Source organism: Notolabrus celidotus, chromosome 3, assembly GCF_009762535.1.
Source record: "Notolabrus celidotus isolate fNotCel1 chromosome 3, fNotCel1.pri, whole genome shotgun sequence".
Lineage (NCBI taxonomy): Eukaryota > Metazoa > Chordata > Actinopteri > Labriformes > Labridae > Notolabrus > Notolabrus celidotus.
In genome coordinates, this window is record NC_048274.1 from 1,241,889 (window position 1) to 1,261,668 (window position 19,780).

At 43.2% G+C, this 19,780-nt stretch overlaps 1 protein-coding gene across 1 annotated transcript in view; it reads left to right on the forward strand.

Moving 5' to 3' along the window:
* The window catches only part of adamtsl5 (ADAMTS like 5), a 62,946-nt gene that overhangs the window by 29,849 nt on the left and 13,317 nt on the right, over nucleotides 1–19,780 (forward strand). Inside the window, exons 3-7 of the mRNA XM_034680435.1 lie at nucleotides 782–951; nucleotides 2,408–2,468; nucleotides 3,054–3,159; nucleotides 4,625–4,752; nucleotides 10,570–10,693. Of these exons, the coding sequence (XP_034536326.1) occupies nucleotides 782–951; nucleotides 2,408–2,468; nucleotides 3,054–3,159; nucleotides 4,625–4,752; nucleotides 10,570–10,693 (589 nt within the window). The remainder of the gene's footprint in view (nucleotides 1–781; nucleotides 952–2,407; nucleotides 2,469–3,053; nucleotides 3,160–4,624; nucleotides 4,753–10,569; nucleotides 10,694–19,780) is intronic.

Below are 19,780 nucleotides of genomic sequence, written 5' to 3' on the forward strand. Positions count from 1 at the left end.
TCTTACGAAAGTCTCACGAAAGTCTCTCGAAAGCCTCACGAAAGACTCAGGAAAGACTCAGGAAAGTCTCACGAAAGTCTCTCGAAAGACTCAGGAAAGTCTTACGAAAGTCTCACGAAAGTCTCTCGAAAGTCTCACGAAAGCCTCACAAAAGACTCAGGAAAGTCTCACGAAAGTCTCTCGAAAGACTCAGGAAAGACTCAGGAAAGTCTCTCGAAAGTCTCACGAAAGTCTCATGAAAGTCTCACGAGAGTCTCACGAAAGTCTGTCGAAAGTCTCCGGAAAGTCTCACGAAAGTCTCTCGAAAGACTCAGGAAAGTCTCATGTAAGTCTCACGAGAGTCTCTCGAAAGTCTCTCGAAAGACTCAGGAAAGTCTCATGTAAGTCTCACGAAAGTCTCTCGAAAGTCTTACGAAAGTCTCTTGAAAGTCTCACAAGTCTCTTGAAAGTCTCACAAGTCTCTTGAATGTCTCACAAAAGTCTCTTGAAAGTCTCATGAAAGTCTCATAAAAGTCTCTTGAAAGTCTCTTGAAAGTCTCATAAAAGTCTCATGTAAGTCTCACGTAAGTCTCACGAGAGTCTTAAGAAGCCGCTACATGTCTGGGGACATGGATCTCATGTTAAGAAGTTATGCCATGGTTTAGAAATTAAACCTTACAATGTTTAAAACACGGATCAGCTTCTTTGATTGTTCCACTAAGAAGAGTTTGACTCTGAAGTAGAGAGACATGCTGTATGTTTGTGTTTCTTCAGTATGAATGTTTCTCTGTTTGTCTCTCAGACCTGGATTTCCCCCTGGGGTCCCTCCGGTGAGTCCTCATCGGGTCGCTCGGCTCGAGCCCGACGGCAGCTCCACTTCAGGAACGAGTGGGCCTCATGGAGCGTCTGGTCTATGTGTTCACGGAGCTGTGGGAGTGGAGCCTCTGTGAGGACGCGCACCTGTATCACCAGGTAAATATACAGAGTCCTGTTCTCTCCAATGGCCAGCAGGGGGCGACTTTACTGGTGGCTAAAGTGTTAAATGTTTACGTTTATTAAAATGAGGCTTGATTTTTTTCTTCAGTAACCTCTCCCTAACCAGTTTATCATCTCAATCTCTAGCTTCACGTCTTGTTGATGTTTATGTAGTAAAATATGTTCATGTAGAGTGAAAAGCACAGTCATCAGAGGGTGAAGCTACATATCAGTCATTTTAAACTCAGTGTGTATTTGCTCTGCAGTGTACAAGAAGACATTAGAGCCGATCACAGCCTGATCAGCTGCTCCCCATCAGTGGGTTGAATATCTGGCGTATTTGAAATTTTTGGTCTGGCAGCAGCGAACTCTCGTATATTGACTAACCTCTAACTTCAGGGCGTCATCTCCAGAAAATAGACCACAGAGAAATGAGAGGATGAGATACGACCTCAGTGTTTCAGATTACAGAGGTTTACACGCCGTGTGACCTGGAATGCAATAATAAGACATGATGACAATATTTGAGGTTCCCACTCTGAGCTTGACGTCACGTTGGAATAAAATAGTAAAATAATCAAAGTGGGAATTTTTGCCCCCCACTTTTGATTTGAGCATCAAAAAGGGAAATTGGAAAACGAGTCCTTATCTGTTCTTTTGTTAAGGCTTCGGAAAATGTCCTTGTTTTTTAATAACTGGGATTTATGTAGCGCCTCACAAGAAACCCAAGGTCACTTCACAGGGTCAGGTAGGGGGTCTGGGGGGTAGGTGGGAACAACACTAGCTAATGGGGAAAGGCCTTGAGGAAAAAGGTGCTTTTTTAAAACTGTCCAGAAAAAGAAATGAACGAATGATTCACAAAGTCATCACGACTACCTGAGTTATCTACATATTTCTATACATACTTCTACTTTTTAATTTTGTGTTGACTCAACAGAAAGGGGATTAATGTCCTCAATATTTATTGTGACTTCAACTTCTGTCTCCACCCTCATTTGCTTTGGTTGTTTGTCGTGAACAGTTGTACAGTCTGCTCCTCCACGTTCTGACGATCGTACAGTGGACGCCAACTTACCAAGGATAGAGACATTACAATGCATTTCCATTTAGTCGTGCAGATATGGTCACTTTTGGATCTGTGGAAAACTTCAAATTGAGGAAATCACAAACAAATGTTGAAGCCATGCACGATGGCTGCCTCCACGAATCCTAATGTGGTGTTTGATCTTCATTCTTTAAATGAGGACGTCCTGTAACAGAGAGATTACGCTGCACACTTTGTTCTTTTGCCAACAGAAACTCACAAGTCTCACTTTTTGAAGCCTCATCAGGCCCAGATTAAATAACCAGAACACGCCTTCTGCACACTCACCTCAGTTTCCCATCACTAATAAAAACCCCTTCCTGCTTTTGCTGACTCATCCCCATAAATCTCTTGTTCTCTGTGTCTCAGGAACCCAGTGGGAGGACCATGTGCAGGAGATCCCAGACAGTACAAGATCTGCAACACCAAGGTCATTTCAGCAGAGTCATTTTCACACTGTGTTATTAGAAATACTTCTCAACACTGGCTTGTGTTTGCTCTGTAAGTGGGTTGTGAAGGTGTGTTCGGGGCAGGTGTGTTCGGGGCAGGTGAAACAGGGTGTGATCTGGAATTTCACAGACACATTAACCCGTGTCCTCACTGCACCGCTTCACGCTGAGCCGAGAGATTTATCGGACAGAAGTCAGACCGGCTTTTGTTTGAGGAACGTGCTGTAAGGTCAGCAGGCGGCTGTCAGACGTGCCTGTGTGTTTGGACAGGCAGGCGTGTTGGAGCATGTTGATGTAGCTACAGGATCCAGTTTGTATGATGTGATTAGATTTGAGCTTTAAATGAATTCACACAAATCCCAAGCTGCTGTCTGTCTGCTGCTAAAAGTCCCGATCAGAGGAGACGACAGTGGACACATTTTACTCTGGTAGAAAAACAGATGTGTGTGTTTAAAAGTCATAGACGTTGTTAAGCTTGGGTTGAGATAGCATATACAGGATAAATGCAGAGTTCCCACAATGCAACTTAACCTCACAGAATGTGTGTGTTATGTGTGTGTGTGCAGGAGTGTCCTTCAAACGCAGAGGACTTCAGAGAGATGCAGTGTGCTGCCTTCAATGACCGACCGCTGGTGGCTGGAACCTCCTACAGATGGACCACTTTTCATGGAGGTCAGTCTGACTTTTTCACAGATGAGGGATGTTACTTTAATGGCTGACTGACTCGTCTATTGACTGGAACAGACAGAAGTGGCTTAAGTTAGCAGAGCTAGCACCACCAGCCATCAGGTTAGCGTCCTCATGCCTGTGCTGGTCCCTCTTTGCTCTGGTGGAGTGGTTATATGTCAGTTTAACCAGACACAGCCTACATACAACTTAATCTCCATTTACTAAATCAACATACTGACAAACCACGCCGCGCTGAGACAAGATCATCACCTGTGCTTGTTTACATCCAGGTAGTAGAGCTTTAGAGCGTTATGGCAGGAGGCTTTAACTGGAGCTACAGCCCCAACTAGTGGCTGGTGTCTTCATGACAGCTTAGACTCAACATAAGACCGACATTTCAGGCCTATAATGATAAAATATGAATAATTTATTCAACCAACTCTTGAGGATGACAACGTTTGATTGTTCTGTCGACTCAAGGCTCACATTTCGAGCAGGTTCACAGATGCAAACATGAATTTCCTGCAGGCACTTTTGTGTTTGCATATTTGTGAAGAGTTGGTTTTCTTTTGATTTTTGCACATAAATAAAAAAATTAAAAGTGTAACTAAGTCTACTGTAGTTGCTTCTACAGAGGGGCGACTCCAATTTGAGGACCTGAATAAGCTGCAGTGAGATCAAATCAGGAGTTCAAATAAAGTATATAGTTATGTAGCCCAAATTATCTTTAGTAAATGTATCATTTAACCCAAGGTTTTGAATTTTACGTCCAAAAATGTTGTGATTTTAATGTGAAAAATGTCCTTTATTTATTATATATTCCTATATATTCAAAAAGCCAGTCGTACAATTTGTTTGTCATCATAGCCAGCAGTGGTTTTGACACATGACAGATATGAGCAGGTTGTTTTACTCTATAGAAATGCAAAAAGCCAAAAAAAACCTTTTATATTTAGTAATTTTATTGAGTTTTTTTTTTTTTTTTAAACAAGCATAATGAACAACTACGATATAACTAATAAAATGGACTATGACAACATCAGATAAAATAAGTAAATATGTAAATAAATGCAACAAAACAAAACAAAACCCCCCAGATAATACTAATAAATAAAAATAATAAGAAATAAAATAATTTAAGAAAAAGAAAATAGGTTAGCAGGAAACAGTGGGCATTTACATTTATGTTTGCATTTACATATTAAGGGAGCAAAAAGCCAAAATTAATCCATATCAAGTCCAAGTGTTGACTTCACAGATGCTGCGCCTCCTTCTTCAAACGCTCTGTGTTCAGTGGAGGTGGATGTAAGCTGCATTTAACTTCAGTAACTGTAGTTATCAGTCATGTGGTGACTCTGCATGCTTCCTCTGAGAGTCTGTTTCTGTGTCTCAGCCTCCTCCCTCTCTGTCCTCGTAATCCCCATAATAATAAACTAATGAGCCACTGACTGGATCTCTTCCCCGCCAGGCTCTAACCCGTGTGAACTGAGCTGCCTGGCCTTGGGTCACAACTTCTACTACAACTTTGGCAGAGTGCTGGACGGCACAGCCTGCGACAAGGAGCCCGGAGCCGTGTGTGTCAACGGACGCTGCCTGGTGAGTGGGAACGCTGCGTGATGAGATTTACCTCCACGAGCTGACACACACAGTCTGAAACACACACAGTCTGAAACACACACACACAGTCCTGATTTAATGCTGCATTATACCCTGAAGTTCCTGGAGCTTTAAAGACGAAGAACAGATTTGTTTTTGTCTTCACAGATGATCTTATTTATAGTTAGTATGGTTGAAATATACATCCTTGAAGGCAGAAGCCAAAGTGCGCCTGTGCTCTTGCTTTTTCCACATGCCGTAGGTCTATTTAGTCGAGTATAGTTTATAATAAACGCAAGACAACCTGACAAACATCCAGTCTTCCACCTCAGTTGGAATCATGATTTAAACCTACTTTACTCTTCTCTGGCTTCCTCGCCTCCTGAGAGAAGTATCCGTCTCTTAAGCCGCTAAAATCTACACTTTCCTCCGGCTAGTCTTTAATTCTGTCTATTAGCTGTATTATGCATGGCATTGTAGCGTGCATGTGGTGCAGAGCTTGTTCTCCTGTGAACCAGCCGTCTCCTGCAGCTGAAAAATACATGGATGTGAAACTGAACCAAAACAACGATCTAAAACAGGCTCAGAGCTGCAGAGTTTGTTGATAATTCCATCAGCCGGCCTCAAAGACATGACATGTTATCACCTCAAGCTGCACAGAGAGGATGAAGCATGTGTGCCAGTTAATCAGGGGAACATGTGTGGAGCATGTTGCATGGTGAGAAACAAACTACAAAGATGGCCGAAGCCAGCGAAGCTGAAGTGTGCTGCCATGTGGGGAGAGCCTGAGCTGGTACTCCAGCATCCTGCAGGGCAAAGGGACACTAGACCGCAGGCGTTGTGCAAGAGTGAGGAGCTTTCACTGCAACTTAACAGCTTCTTCTTAACTGATATTGATTAAAAGAAGTTTGCCTTGATACACGGGGTCCCAGCCTTTCTTATTTGGAGCTACGCCTACTTGCATCTAAGAAAAGCTGAGCCCCCTTTAGGACCCTTGCAGAAAAACTGGGATCAGAAATACGCCGTGCAAAATACCTCAGAATCCAGAGATGTTTGTGCCTGGATATTTCAAAGTATGACCCATATATGATGAAATCTGTACTGGTTATTGTTCAACAACAAGAGCATATCTGATCTCCAGAACAGGACCACGTTGATGCCATCAGGATGTGGAGTTAGGATATTGTCTGATATGACTGATGCTGTATTTTGAATGCCACACGTCGCATTGCTGTGGTCGTTTTTATGCGTCACTGACAAAGACTGATTGTCCTGATAGGAAGCGCATCAATACATTTCCTGAAGAAGCTCCTCTGACTTCTTCAGCTCCGATGTGGATTTGAGAAGGAGGCTGAAGTTCCTCTCTCTCTCTCTTCCTCCCCGCCATGTTGTGGTGTAATCTCTGGAGAAGTGAGCTCCACGCTCTGCGTTAGGGCCGAGGTGGACTCATCACTCTGGACTGAAGCCTTCAGTCGGCATTACAGCTCTGCTCAGCACACAGTCCACAGTCCTGCTCCCCTCCCTCACCTCGCCCTCCTCATCCTCACACAGATGTGGATTGTTGGAAATGAACTTGTGTCCCTCTGGTCCTGAAGGACATGCAGATTAATGTCATGCATGTGCAGCACTCAGCGGACTCATCTGCTCCACGAGCGTACGCTTACAGACGAGGTTATTTTTACACCACTAACAAAGGGATTAATGTGTGTCTGTGTTTACATATGTCTCTATGTGTGTGTGTGTGTGTGTGTGTGTGTGTGTGTGTGTGTGTGTGTGTGTGTGTGTGCACATGCTAACGTGTAAATAAGTAGATTTATGGACTCAGACTGAGGTCAGAGGAGCACCGGGTCTAAGACAGGAAGCAGATGCAGCGTGCAGCTGGTGTGGAGAGCTGGAGGTCACAAACTGAGATCAGACATCGCAACACATGGCCAGTTTGGAGAATGCATGTGTTTGTGTGTGTGTGTGTGTCTGTGTGTGTGTGTGTGTGTGTGTGTAGATGCTCTTTTATTTATTTATTTATTTATTTATTTATTTTGAAGTGTTTTCTTTTTGCAGATCTAAGTAACAGTGGGGGAGTTTGTTCAATCAAGGCAATTATTTAACTTTGATTTCAACATTATCCCAACAAGGAAACTTTAATAGATATGAAAAAATGTATCTATAAATAATTAAGAAGATGTAAAAAAGAAGTGTTTAAAGCCAATTTACTAAGCCTGTGATGCTGAACTCTGAGCTAAATTTTAAAAATTGTCATGCTAACATATTCAATATAAAACACTGTAAGGGCCTGTGTCCACTGGCAGCATTTTTTGTGTGCTGGCAGTGTCGCTTGGTTACAAAAGTGTTTCTCAAATCACTTTTGCTTCCATTTGTAGTGACCATTTCACCTGATTGAAATCCCTCCTTATGCTCAATGTGTGCTTTACTTTATAAGAAAACCTAAAAGGGGAAAGAGAAGGAGTCCTGTCATGGTACTAGTCACACCAACAGACCTTTAAATTGTTACCCCGTAAAACACCAGGGTTGGTTTCTCCTCTGAGAGTGTTGTTGACACAGGTGACGTCTGAAGTCCAAAGCCAAAGAGTAGTTTGTGAGGAAGAAGGACACCGGCCCTGAAACTGCTTTGAAGCAGAGAAGAGTTTGACCAAGCTCACCTTCTTACAGCTTTTAATTATCAACCAATCTTTATTTATACAGCACCAAATCCCAACATATGTTCTCCTCAGACTCTTTCCAAACAGAGCAGGTCTACCCCGTACTCTATGTTTCAAACAAAGACCCAACATCAAGACCGGATCAGATCCAGTCCCATCTTACAGACAGGACTCAGTCTGATCTCATCTTAATCCACCATGAGCAGAGCACTTTGCAGCATTTAGCAAGTTACAGTGTCAAGGACAAACTTCCTTTAACAGGCAGAAACCTCCAGCAGGACCAGACTCATGTTAGACACATATCTGCTGAGACCGTGTTGGAGAGAGGGATAGAGGGAGATGAAGAGAGAGAGAGAGATGATAGTGGGGAGACGGATAGTAGTAGTTGTAGCAGCTGGAGTCTGGCACGTCCACAGCAGCAGAGATCCAGAGGAACCTACGAGACAAGGGAGCTCAGGGACTCCAGAAAGGTCTAAGAAAAGAGAGAAGAGAGGGAGACCAGAAGAAAGAAAAAGAGGAGAAGAAATGGGGAAGGAAAGGATGGGATAAGAAAAGGAGACATAAATGATTAAGAAACATGAAAGAACAAAGAGAGAAAGAAAGAAAGATAGAAGAAGAGAGAGAAGTGAATACAGACAGACAGACAGACAGGAAGAAAGAAAGAAAGAAAGAAAGAAAGAAAGAAAGAAAGAAAGAAAGAATAACAGACCCAAAAAAGGAATCTACAGCAGAGATCCAGAGGAATCTACGAGACAAGGGAGCTCAGGGACTCCAGAAAGGTCTAAAGTGAGAGACAGGCAGAGAGAGGAGAGAGAGGGAAAGACAGGATCCCAGTGTGTCAGTCTAAGCCTGCAGCAGCATAACTAAGACCTAGTCCAAGCCTGATCCAGCTCTAACTATAAGCTTTATCAAAAAGGAAAGTCTGAAGCCTACTCTTAAAAGTAGAGAGGGTGTCTGCCTCCCAGACCCTGACTGGTACATGATTCCAAAGGAGAGAGGCCTGATAACTGAAGGCTCTACCTCCTATACTACTTTTGGAAACTTTGGGATCCAGAGGAACCTACGAGACAAGGGAGCTCAGGGACTCCAGAAAGGTCTATGGTTAGTAACTTTAATGGGACAGGGTTGGAGAGCGCTTCAGCGGACACAGAGGGTGTTTTTAAGACGGTGAATGGCATCGGTTTTATAGCGAAGGAAGACACTGAGCATTGCAAGAAATGAAGCGAGTGGACACGGGCCCTTTTGCTGCTTTTGAGCCAAGGAAAGTTCACAAAGTTCACCCTCTCACAGCTTGTTAGCTTGTTAATATGTTCTTAAAAGCACAGCTGTGAATACTGAGAATGACGTTAGTTTTAAAGGTATCTGTTTATCTAATTATCCAAGTCCCTGTGGATGTTTGGGACTAAACCAGTCAGTTGTCCCAGCTTTAAACATACTAGAGCTCTGATAACGTGTCCATCATGCTTGGTGTTTGTGGCGTTCTGCAGGAGCGACATTAACTCTGATGAGTTGTCTAGCGTGCTCAAGTGTTTGTGGCGTTCTGCAGGACCGTGGTCGCTCCCTCAGTGGGGCCCTGCTGCACTCCGCGTCTCTGTCACCGAGGATTCATTTCCTGTTGCACACACACACACATGCTCGGAGTGTTTTTGTGTTTTTAAGGGGCTTAGGGGGGGCTGATTACAGGGTCCCTAGATTGCTGCAGGAACCTCCCACTTGATTGGTTTTCTCTGCAGAGCGAGAGATGAGGGGCGAAGACGAGAAAGCAGCGACTGTAATCTATCGCTGCAAGATTCTCTCCTCGCACCATAAACCACCCCGCTCGGTCTCTGTGCTCTTTGCTTTGGCGTCTGAACGTTTACAGAGACAGCTCTCCACTCTTTAGGCTCTGAGCTGGCTTTATTTCCACAAAGTAAATGTTTGTGAGAAGGAGAAAATGACGTAGAGGAGCAAATAGGAGAGGAGACGGAGAGGACTGAGTTACAGCAGAAGGTTTAAGGAGACAAAACAGAAGGAAGGTCAGAGGTTTCCAGGGCAGTGTCTGAAAATGTGTGAACGTTGGACTTCTGCAGATGAACACAGTGTCAAAGGAACCCTGAATCAGAGGGCGGTAACTTCATGCAAGTCTAACACTAGCTGCTGCTACTGCTGCTTTCTATTCCTTCATTTCGATGAAGACTTTTCAGATGATTTCAAACATTGGTTGTGTTAAAACTGGAGGACTTTTCTCCTCCTCTCTGAATACTTGTTGCACCTGCTTCCTTATTTGCAACCCCGTTATCCTCTTCTGAAACCTTGAAGAACATCCACACCGGTGACGGCGCTCCCTTGCTCACCTCTCTCTTTGACAAAGTGATGGTGGCCTAAAAGGACAAGAAAGTCCTTTAATGCATGCTAAGTATGAGGTCAAATGCCTCCTAGCTTCTGCCTCTTTCTAAGTTGACCGAAACTCAGCTTAACGGCCAAATTCCACCAGATCGGTGTCCGGTCCGTCTCCGATCTGCCACAGCACCAGATCTGATAGGTTTCTATCCTAGTCAATGTGTTAACTTCCACTGGATCCGCTCCGTTGCATTCCAGCTGCGTCTCTGATACAGCAGGTCAGAGTCCTCCGGATCAGATACACAAGACTTCTATTTCTGCTGGCTGCCGGAGCACGACGCATCAATCTCAACAGAGCAGATGGAGCGGGACAGGAAGTCAGGTTTCACCAAAACAAAATGAAAACATCCGGTTAATTTTCAGAATAAAACACTCTGTGTTATCACCAGATCGTATTTCACTTAACTACAACAACAAACCAAAGTCATGATGAGCGGAGCCAGACCTGGAGTCAACGGGTCAGAGGTTTTCAGAGGACCAGAAAGATAACATGGATGAGGAGAGGAGGAGGAGGAGGAGAATCCTTGATTCAAGGATTACTGCGGGGAAAACCTCGGTCACATGACTCCAGCTGTCCGGTGGTCCTGCTCCGTGCTGCGTTCTGAAAACACAACCGGTGGGTGTTGATGGACGAGAGAGCATGGAGCCGGACCGCAGCTGATCGAAGACAGACTTGACACGGATCTGGTGGAAGTCCCGTGTTAGTCTTGCATCACAGTGCTCCCCTCAGATGAAACTGTGAAACTGTGTCATAAAATGTTTGTTTGTTTGTGCCGCTCAGACGCCCGGCTGTGACTCCATCTTGGGTTCGAAGCAGCAGGAAGACGCCTGCATGGTGTGTGGAGGACAAAACTCAACCTGTATGCACCACAAGAGTGTGTACCACAGCACCGGGCTGGAGGCAGGTAGGATACATACACACACACACACACACACACACACACACACACACATCATGTTATCTCCTGGAGGAATAATTGCTTCAGTTTCAGACGGACATGCTCAGCTTTAACTCTCTCTCTGTGGTTCCTCCTCTGAGTGTCGTCAGTCAGTCCAGTTTAGTGAGCAGCTCATTGTTCTCTGATTGTCGGCCGTGGTTACAGTTCTACCAAACAAAACCCGCTGGCTGCCTTCCAGGAACAAATTCATCTAACAACAGGTCCTCCAGAATTACAGTCGTTACGATTTCAGGAAGAACGCAGAGTTCTTCAGGCGCCAAGTGACACTCTGGCTCAATGCCACAAAAACATTTCCCTCTTCTATTAGTACCTGCAGGTCAGAGGCTGACGCTCACTCTGACTGTTCACAGCAAACATGTCGGGAGGAGGTCCTGATCTGCATGTTCCCTTTGATTTCTGCACTCTTTAGAGGGGAAGAAAGGTTTCAGAGGAAAGGGGAGTTTGAAGGCTGCACATCTGTAAAGACATAAACAACTGGATTACAACAAAAAGCATCATAGTACACGTTTCACCTTCATTTGAACCAAAAGAAGAATGTCTTGAAAGCTCCTGGCAGCAGAGACTTACAGGAGAAGAGATTGATAAAGGTCATGCAAATTCCTGAATGACAGCGTGTCTGACTTACAAAAAAGTAAGGAGCAGTGTGCATCAGAAGAACTCTGCAGACCTAAAAACTAAGCACAGATTTTTAAACATCTGCATGAAGTTGTCTTTCATGGACAATTTGAAGACTCCAGCTGAGAGTATGAAAAGGTTCCTCTTTGCAAACGAGTGCAGGATGCCTCAGGTCGACTTCCTGCAGGTGTGCTGAAGAACTAAAGACAGAAGGTGATGCAGTAGTGGGTCAGAGAGTCTACGTCGTCTTAGTGCAGTGTCTTCCCTCGGCTGCAAGATCACAGACACAAACAGGAGCAAGGTGCAGCCTGGAAGTTCAAGTTCATCTTTACCAGATCAGTGCAAACACGATGATCAGATAACACAAAGCTGACCGTGCAGTCACTGTTTAACCAGCTTTGTTACGTTTACTGATTCGACTGCTTCAAACACATCACTCCAGCTGTGTTTGTCCGTCCTGCACACTCTGATAACCTCTCTAGAAACAAATTCTTAAAGCTCCTGGAAGGAACTTTCTCTGTCAGTGAGGGCGCCCCCTGTGGACAGAACAGTACCTCTTCAATCCTCGCAGATTAAGCTGGAATAAAAATCATAGCAGGTCTGATTTCATCCTCTAAAAACACCTTTTCTCTCTGCTCAGGAATCTTTGCAAACCTCACAAATTAAATCACCTTCAATGCTCCTCTGGAGTAAAATACTGCGTCCATGTTTTTCCTTCAGAAATGTGTTTCATTAATATGTTTCATGCACCTTTAAGTTTGTATTTCCTTATTTTATGACACAGTTTTGATACTTCAATCAATATGTTTGCTTTCAAGACTTACAAAGCCTTTCAGCTGAGTATGCAAAGAAAGCAAAATACCCGAGTAGATCCTGACACTACTTCTGGGTCTTTTGCTTTCTGATATAAAATCTGTCTAACATCAGAATTTGACTCGAGTTGTGAACGTTGGCACATCATGGCCCCCACGTCCAAAAGTACCCACATCCCCGGTGTGTGACTTGGCTCTGGTTTCTGTTGCTCCCTCACAGCTCCGTGCTTTGGCAGAGCGAAGCGTCGGCCATTACGTCTCCGATCGAGCGAGAAGCAAACAGGCTGATAATGTGAGCTTTGTTTGGGCGAGTCGGCGTCCTTGTGGAGGTTTTGTCTCCTCCTGCAGCTGTGTTTCCCAGCAGCACTTGATGGAGCCCTGCGTGAACTCTCTCCTCATGAGGTCAGGCGGCCTTGAACTCACGGCTGTGACTTTGGCGCTTCCTCGGTCACATCGCTGCGTCTCTATGTGGCTAATGAAGCAGATGAAGTTTGTGCATAGTTTCTCTGTGAGGCGGGTAAACAGGGGCAACCGGAGCAACACGCTCTTTAAAGAGCCGTAATAAATGGATGTTGGACTGCAGAAACTTTTCACTTGTGAACAGCGGGAGAAGCACAGAGCTGTCGCCGCCTCAGACGTGAATTATCTCTCTGTAATGAATGCTTGTTTCAGCTCATTCATGAATTATCTCTTTATCTGCTCGTAAACGGATCCTGTAACCCGTTAATCACGGTTAATCATTACTGACCTTAAAGAGGTTATAATGACGGGCAATCAATGCTGTGACTGCATCTGTGTTTGGCAAGAGCTCTTCAACATGAGCTGATTATTCAGGAGTTACAGATTACACATCAGCTGATAGAGGATGATTTATGGGACTGATCAAAGATTAACCCTCCTTTAAAAGTGCAGAGTGCACACTGAAGGCATGCAGCTGTCTGTTTTGTATAAAAGACCTGCAGCTGATGATGAAATGCATCCTCCACTTTTCAGAGATCAATGTGCAGCACTGTTAAAACGAAAAAAGCTGTGATAACAAAATTTCAAGGCAACAGTTTGAGCTAGATTTTTGAGTTTTGGGGTGAACTAGAAATCTTACATTTGAGCCAGCTGATTAGTTTTTGTTGAGATAACCTATCATTCTAGTGTAACTTAAAGCTAGGGTTGGTAGCCATGGAAAACTAGCATGAATTTGTATATATATTTTTATTAATTTTCAAAGTGGACATCAACAACAACAACAAAAAAAAACAGAAACTAGAAAGACATAAAAACAACAACAAAACAACAACAACAGCAACACACATCAGTACAAGACAAAGAAGATAAAAGACGAAAAAGACATAACAATCCACAAGATACAAACAAAACAAGACAAGAAGACAATAACCCGACAGCCCCCAGATCAAGACTCACAACCAGACAGCAACACCCTATAGCACATGCCGCTCAAGTAGCAAAACACACACTGGCAAAGAGGTAAACATATACAAGGCATCGTGCCACCAGCCCTGCCCAAAGAGGGCTAACGGCAACCCGCCAAAACAGCAAAAGGGGATGGAAAAATGCAATTCTTATTTATAAAATAGGGTTCAGATTGAGAGGTACTCCGCCTTTTTGTAACAAATCTGTAATTTCATTGGGTAGATAAACTAAGACTGGTTGCCAAATTTCAAAAAAATATCTGTTGTTCCCTTTTAACTTTGAGGAGAGGCTCTCCATTGGTATAACCTTGTATACTTCTCTGTACCACTGTGTCACTGTTGGTGGTTTTTCCTTGATCCACTGAAACAAAATACACCTTCTTGCTAGTAGAAGCAATTTCATTAAAAGGGTGTATTGTGATTGATTAAGATCTAGACCATCTTGTGGAAATCCCAACAGAAACAATGCAGGTTCAAGTTTAATTTTTTTGTTTAAGATTGTATGTACCTCTTTTCTAACGTTTTTCCAGAACCGTGCTATCATAGGGCACTGCCATGTTAGGTGAAAGTAAGTTCCCACCTCCTTCTGACATTTCTTGCAGAGTGGAGATATATTAGAGCTACATTTATTTAGAAATTGAGGTGTACGTTGAATCCTATGGAGGATTCGGTACTGGCTTTCCTTACATGTAAAGATTTTATTTGACATTGAGAATAACTTTGACCACTCTTTATGACTTGGTTGGATTTTGAGGTCCCACGTGCTGGTGATTTTATCAATGCTATATTGGTCAAGGGATTGCAACTTCTGATAAAAAAGAGCAATAAACTAGCATGAATTTGAATGTAGCATATACTCAGGACTAGGGATGTACATTTGAAGTTTTTTCCGTGATCGATTTTTGGAAATGTTAACGATCAATTATCGATTAATTGATAAAAAAGAAAAACATTATTATTCTTACGTCAAAAACAATGCCAAATACGTTGTTTTCCCCCTAAATTATATTTTCTACAGCAACAAAATGCAGATAACTGACGGGATTGAATACAGGTACATGTTTGACACGCTGAATATCAACGATCAGGCTCATAGAAATATTCTCCGCGGACTTAGTCTGATAAAGTGAAGGCTCATAATACTAACAGAAAAGTACTTCAGACTCACAGAGTCCAGTTTTCTGTCTACCCGTTCTTATTGAGTAAAACAAACATGTACGCGGTCAGGTGTCAGGCGGGAGCGCAACCGGGTCATAATCAGACCAGCAGCAGAAAAGCTCGGACGGCTCTGATGTTTCTGCTCTGCAAACATAGCGTACCTGAATTTCCCACCTGTCTGTTGCCTTCGTATCCAAAGGTGGGAACTGTCCTGTTTAAAGTTGTGAACCTCTGTGTCTGTGTCGTTGTTGGCAGCAGTTTTGTATCAATCCTCTTTTAAAAAGCGCACGTGGAGACCTGACGCGCAGCCGCAGCCGCCAGCTGAGCGTCTCTGCTGTGCGCAACACCTTTAAACAGCTGATCCACATTGAAACATGCTTTAAACTTAAAACACCTCCCTGATAGATGAGTGTTATATGAGACCACATGATGTTTGTTCCACGTGACGGAAAATTGATAATAAAAATGTGTGTTTCGAGTAATTTCTTAACAATCAATTAATCGATAATCGATTAATTGTGGTCATCCCTACTCAGGACTCCGTCTAGGACAGGATTTGATTGGTTTCATCATTTGGCTTCTGATGGCAGGGATTGGTTGGTGTTTTCCCAGGTTTACTCCGGCTGTAGATAGCAGCTCTTTTTACCTCTTTTTTAAGAACACATTAAGTAAAACATCAGATTGTTGGAGATGTGACGGGGTGTTGGGTGACTTAGTTCATGCAGTGTGGTCATGCTCGAAGGTACAGATGTTTTGGACCAAGGTCCATGAGTATATAACGGAAATTGCGGGGGTAGATTACGTGTTTTGTCCTAGTGTCTACATACTCGGAAACCCTCAAAATACTGTCCATATAGTAAAACCACTTGCAAGTTGGATCCAAACGAGTATCATGATTGGTAAACAGATGATAATGAGAAAATGGAAAGCGGTAGAAGGGCCATCATTTTGGGAATGGATCTCAGAACTGGGCAGGGTGGCGGCGTTTGAGAGAATATCCTACAGTCTAATAAATGAGGTAGGAAAATATAATGATAAATGGGGAAAGTTTCTGCGGTTTCACTCACCACAGGGGAACCTTCTGGGCACCAGCTGATTGTTATTTTTGAATGCCAGACTATATAACGTGTACATTGTACAACAAGTTGTTTGTATTTGTAAAAATATTAAGACATTTTCTTTGCGGTGTGGTTGTTGGGGCTTTGAACTGAATGCAGGAGGTGTTGCGATGGTGCGTTGAAAGGAAGCAGTGTGGACACTGTTGGACGAACATTGATTAAATATCTATATGGGTATGGGTAGAGGGCATGTGACAGTGGTACATTGAACATCTTGTTAACTTGTCCAAAATGTCTTGTTAATACTGGTATTTTGTCATTCTCATTATTTGTGCATTATTTTATCATTGTTATTTTTTCTTTATTGTCTGATACAGTATTTTTCTTCTCTGTTTGTTGTTTTGTCTATTTGTCTGTTTGTTTTTTATTATTTTTCATGCCAGTCAAAGTCACACATTTTATCGTGATTTTTGGGTTTTTTTCACTCTTCGGCTTGGCACTATTTTGTCCTGTATGTTGTTGATATGTGTTGTTAAAAATTCAAAATCCAATAAACTTGAGTCATAAAAAAGAATACATTAAGTATTGATCACCATCGGGATATAAAGATCATTTTAACCAGTATAACAAAAAGTGGATCTAAATCTGAACACCAACCCCAGCTTTAAAGTTTTGAGTTCTACATACTAAGAAGAGAAAGTTGTGCCAACTTATTATTCTTTGTTCAGAAAATGTCCCTTTGTTCCTGCACGTTACTGCACCGTTTTCACACTTGCAAGGTAGCTAGCTAATGTTCAAGGCGGCTAATTATTGGTAATGACCATGCCTTATTAAACTAACCAAACAATTTAAAGAGACATTAACCGGTAATCAACTCACCAACTGTAAAGCTAGAGTTTCAATACAATACTCAAACAAACACCTTAAGGGCGATCAAATCCACACAGGACAGGAGAGATGGCGCCACATGTGGGGAATTGAAAGTGTGGATGAAGACCCCTGTAGATTTGAGTTAGAGACCCCGTTCTTTGCCTGAAGCAGACTCAAATAATTTAGCCGAGACTCAAACCCATAACTTCAAGTTTTGCCAACCTAACTTATGAAATGAGACCAACTTTACAAACAAACTGAATACAGGGAGTTGAGATAACTGCTTTGATGTAGTTTACAGCAAAATGGAACATTTTTTGTTGACTTAAAGCTGGGGTTGGTAGTCTCGGAAAACTAGCATGAATTTGAATGTAGCTTTTCCTCATGATTCCGTCTAACCCCTCCCCCCCTCCCTCAGAGCTCCTCCAAAACACCCACCCCCCCCCCCCCCGCTCACATGAACGAGCGCCGCTGAGTTGCGACCATATGATGGTGACTGATTCAAAACCGGTCCTCACCAAAACATTCTCATAGTGAAAGTTAAAAACACAAACAAACATGGCTGCTGTTAGCACTCACAACTGTCATTCTAGCATTATCCAGTTGTACTGGTGACACGATATCAGGAGAAAAGTTATAACACATATATAATACTGTAACAACTCTACTGTTTGTTAAACCTGTTCAGTGTAGATGCTCTTAATTCCTACAGTGTTGACAGTCAGTGAAGGCATCAGGAGAGGTGTAGAGTGTGTGAGCGGGAGAGAGGAGAGACAAGAGGAGAAGTTATTCATTCATTCAAACATTGATTGTTGTTTTGTTGGTTGTCGTGATCACGGCCGACAGTGACCGGTTATTAAAGATCAACGTGTTCATGAATCGGCTGGTCATCACTACAGCGTCCAGACGGACGCTACAGTACATCTACATTTTCTGTAAGAAAGGAGGGGACAGGCCCGAGGACGAGCGAGAGGGGCAGTAAATAGAGTCAGGGGAAGTAGAGGCAGGAGATGGAGACTCGGAGGAGTGCACGCCGGGGAAATGTACGCGCAGGAGGAGGGCAGAACGACTGGACGGGATTTGATTGGTTTAAAATTTGGGGAGCCAAAAAACGGTGATTGGTTGGTGTTTTCCCAGGTTTACTCCAGCTGTAGATAGTGTCTTTCTTTCACTCTATTTAAAGAACACATTATGTATTGATTACCATCAGGACATAAAGATCATTTTAACCAGTATAACAAAAAGTGGATCTAAATCTGATTACCAACCCCAGCTTTGACCAAAAAAACATTTTCAGGCCAACAATTTTAAGTTTTCATTTTTACAGTGTGCAGATTATTCTGACCTGAATCTTTACGTCTAACGTATTAGATGCTTCGTACATTTAAGGATGCATGATACCATCGGCTGATAAAAACCTTCAAAAGTTGACTATCAGTCTTATTTCTGCAACATCAAGCTTCAAGACGACGGCCATGTTGAAGTACTTAGAAGTGACAACAACATTTTTCCTGGAAAGAACACTATTTTCAAAATGTGTCACATTTCTTCACGTGTCTTATGATTATGATCGAGTTTGATTTAGATATGAGGGGCGGCTGCAGAGCGGGTTGTGTAAGCGCTCGTTCAGTCTGTGTGTTGAGGTGTGATTGGCCGAAACAGAAGAAGCATAAACTGATCCAGAAGGTTGTGACGTGTGTGTATGTGTGTGTGTGTGTGTGTGTAAGCATTAGATTAAATCCTGATGAGCAGGTTGGCACCTTGCACAGCAGCATCTGCCATCAGTGTGTGAGTGTGTGTGTGTGTGTGTGTCTGTGTGTGTGTGTGTGTGTGTGTGTGTGTGTGTGTGTGTGTGTGTGTGTGTGTGTGTGTGAATGTTGGCATGAAGTGGAAAGAGCTTTGAGAGGTCCAAAGCTCAGATAAAAGCCGTCTGTTCACCATTCTCCACCGCTCTTTACATCTTTACATCGTTAGCATGAATCACAGGTATTACAGAGGTACCTGAGCTCATCTCTGGAGTCTGATCCAGGTCTGAACAGATGCAGCAGAGACTCAGAAGTCTGTCTACACAGAAGCTTTACTCCACTGTTATGTTTTCACAGAATAATGTGTAGTCTTTGTAATTATGGTGGATGTTTCCTGTATTTCAGCCATGTTAGAACCTTAAACACGACTCTCCCACGTTAAAGAGTGAAACAGTTCTCAGGTTGTATTTCTGAGTGCTCAGCGTGAGTGAAATAAGAGCCGTGAAGCAGCCTGAGTAGACTGAATATAAACACAACATAAGTGTGTTATTGTTGTCAGACGTCAGACTGTCACTGAAAGACTGACCTTTGACCCGTCTGTTCTTAAAGTAGAGCCGGACTGACACAGTGCTGACACATGAAAGCTTTTATAGATGCTGTTTATTCAAAGATTAGAGTTTTGTGAGACGTTCCAACAAAAAGGTTCAAATATTGAATTAATGAAGTCTTATTTTAATCTAGAGTGACGTCTCGATAGGAAATGTAACGAGCACTTTGCAGCATTTAGCAAGTTACAGTGGCAAGGACAAAGTTCCTTTAACAGGCAGAAACCTCCAGCAGGACCAGACTCATGTTAGACACACATCTGCTGAGACCGTGTTGGAGAGAGGGATAGAGGGAGGTGAAGAGAGAGAGAGAGATGATAGTGGGGAGACGGATAGTAGTAGTTGTAGCAGCTGGAGTCTGGCACGTCCACAGCAGCAGAGATCCAGAGGAACCTACGAGACAAGGGAGCTCAGGGACTCCAGAAAGGTCTATGGTTAGGAACTTTAATGGGACTGGAAGAGTTAAAGTGAGAGACAGGCAGAGAGAGGAGAGAGAGGGAAAGACAGGATCCCAGTGTGTCAGTCTAAGCCTATAGCAGCATAACTAAGACCTAGTCCAAGCCTGATCCAGCTCTAACTATAAGCTTTATCTTAAAGAGCACTTTGCAGCATTTAACAAGTTACAGTGGCAAGGACAAACTTTCTTTAACAGGCAGAAACCTCCAGCAGGACCAGACTCATGTTAGACACACATCTGCTGAGACCGTGTTGGAGAGAGGGATAGAGGGAGATGAAGAGAGAGAGAG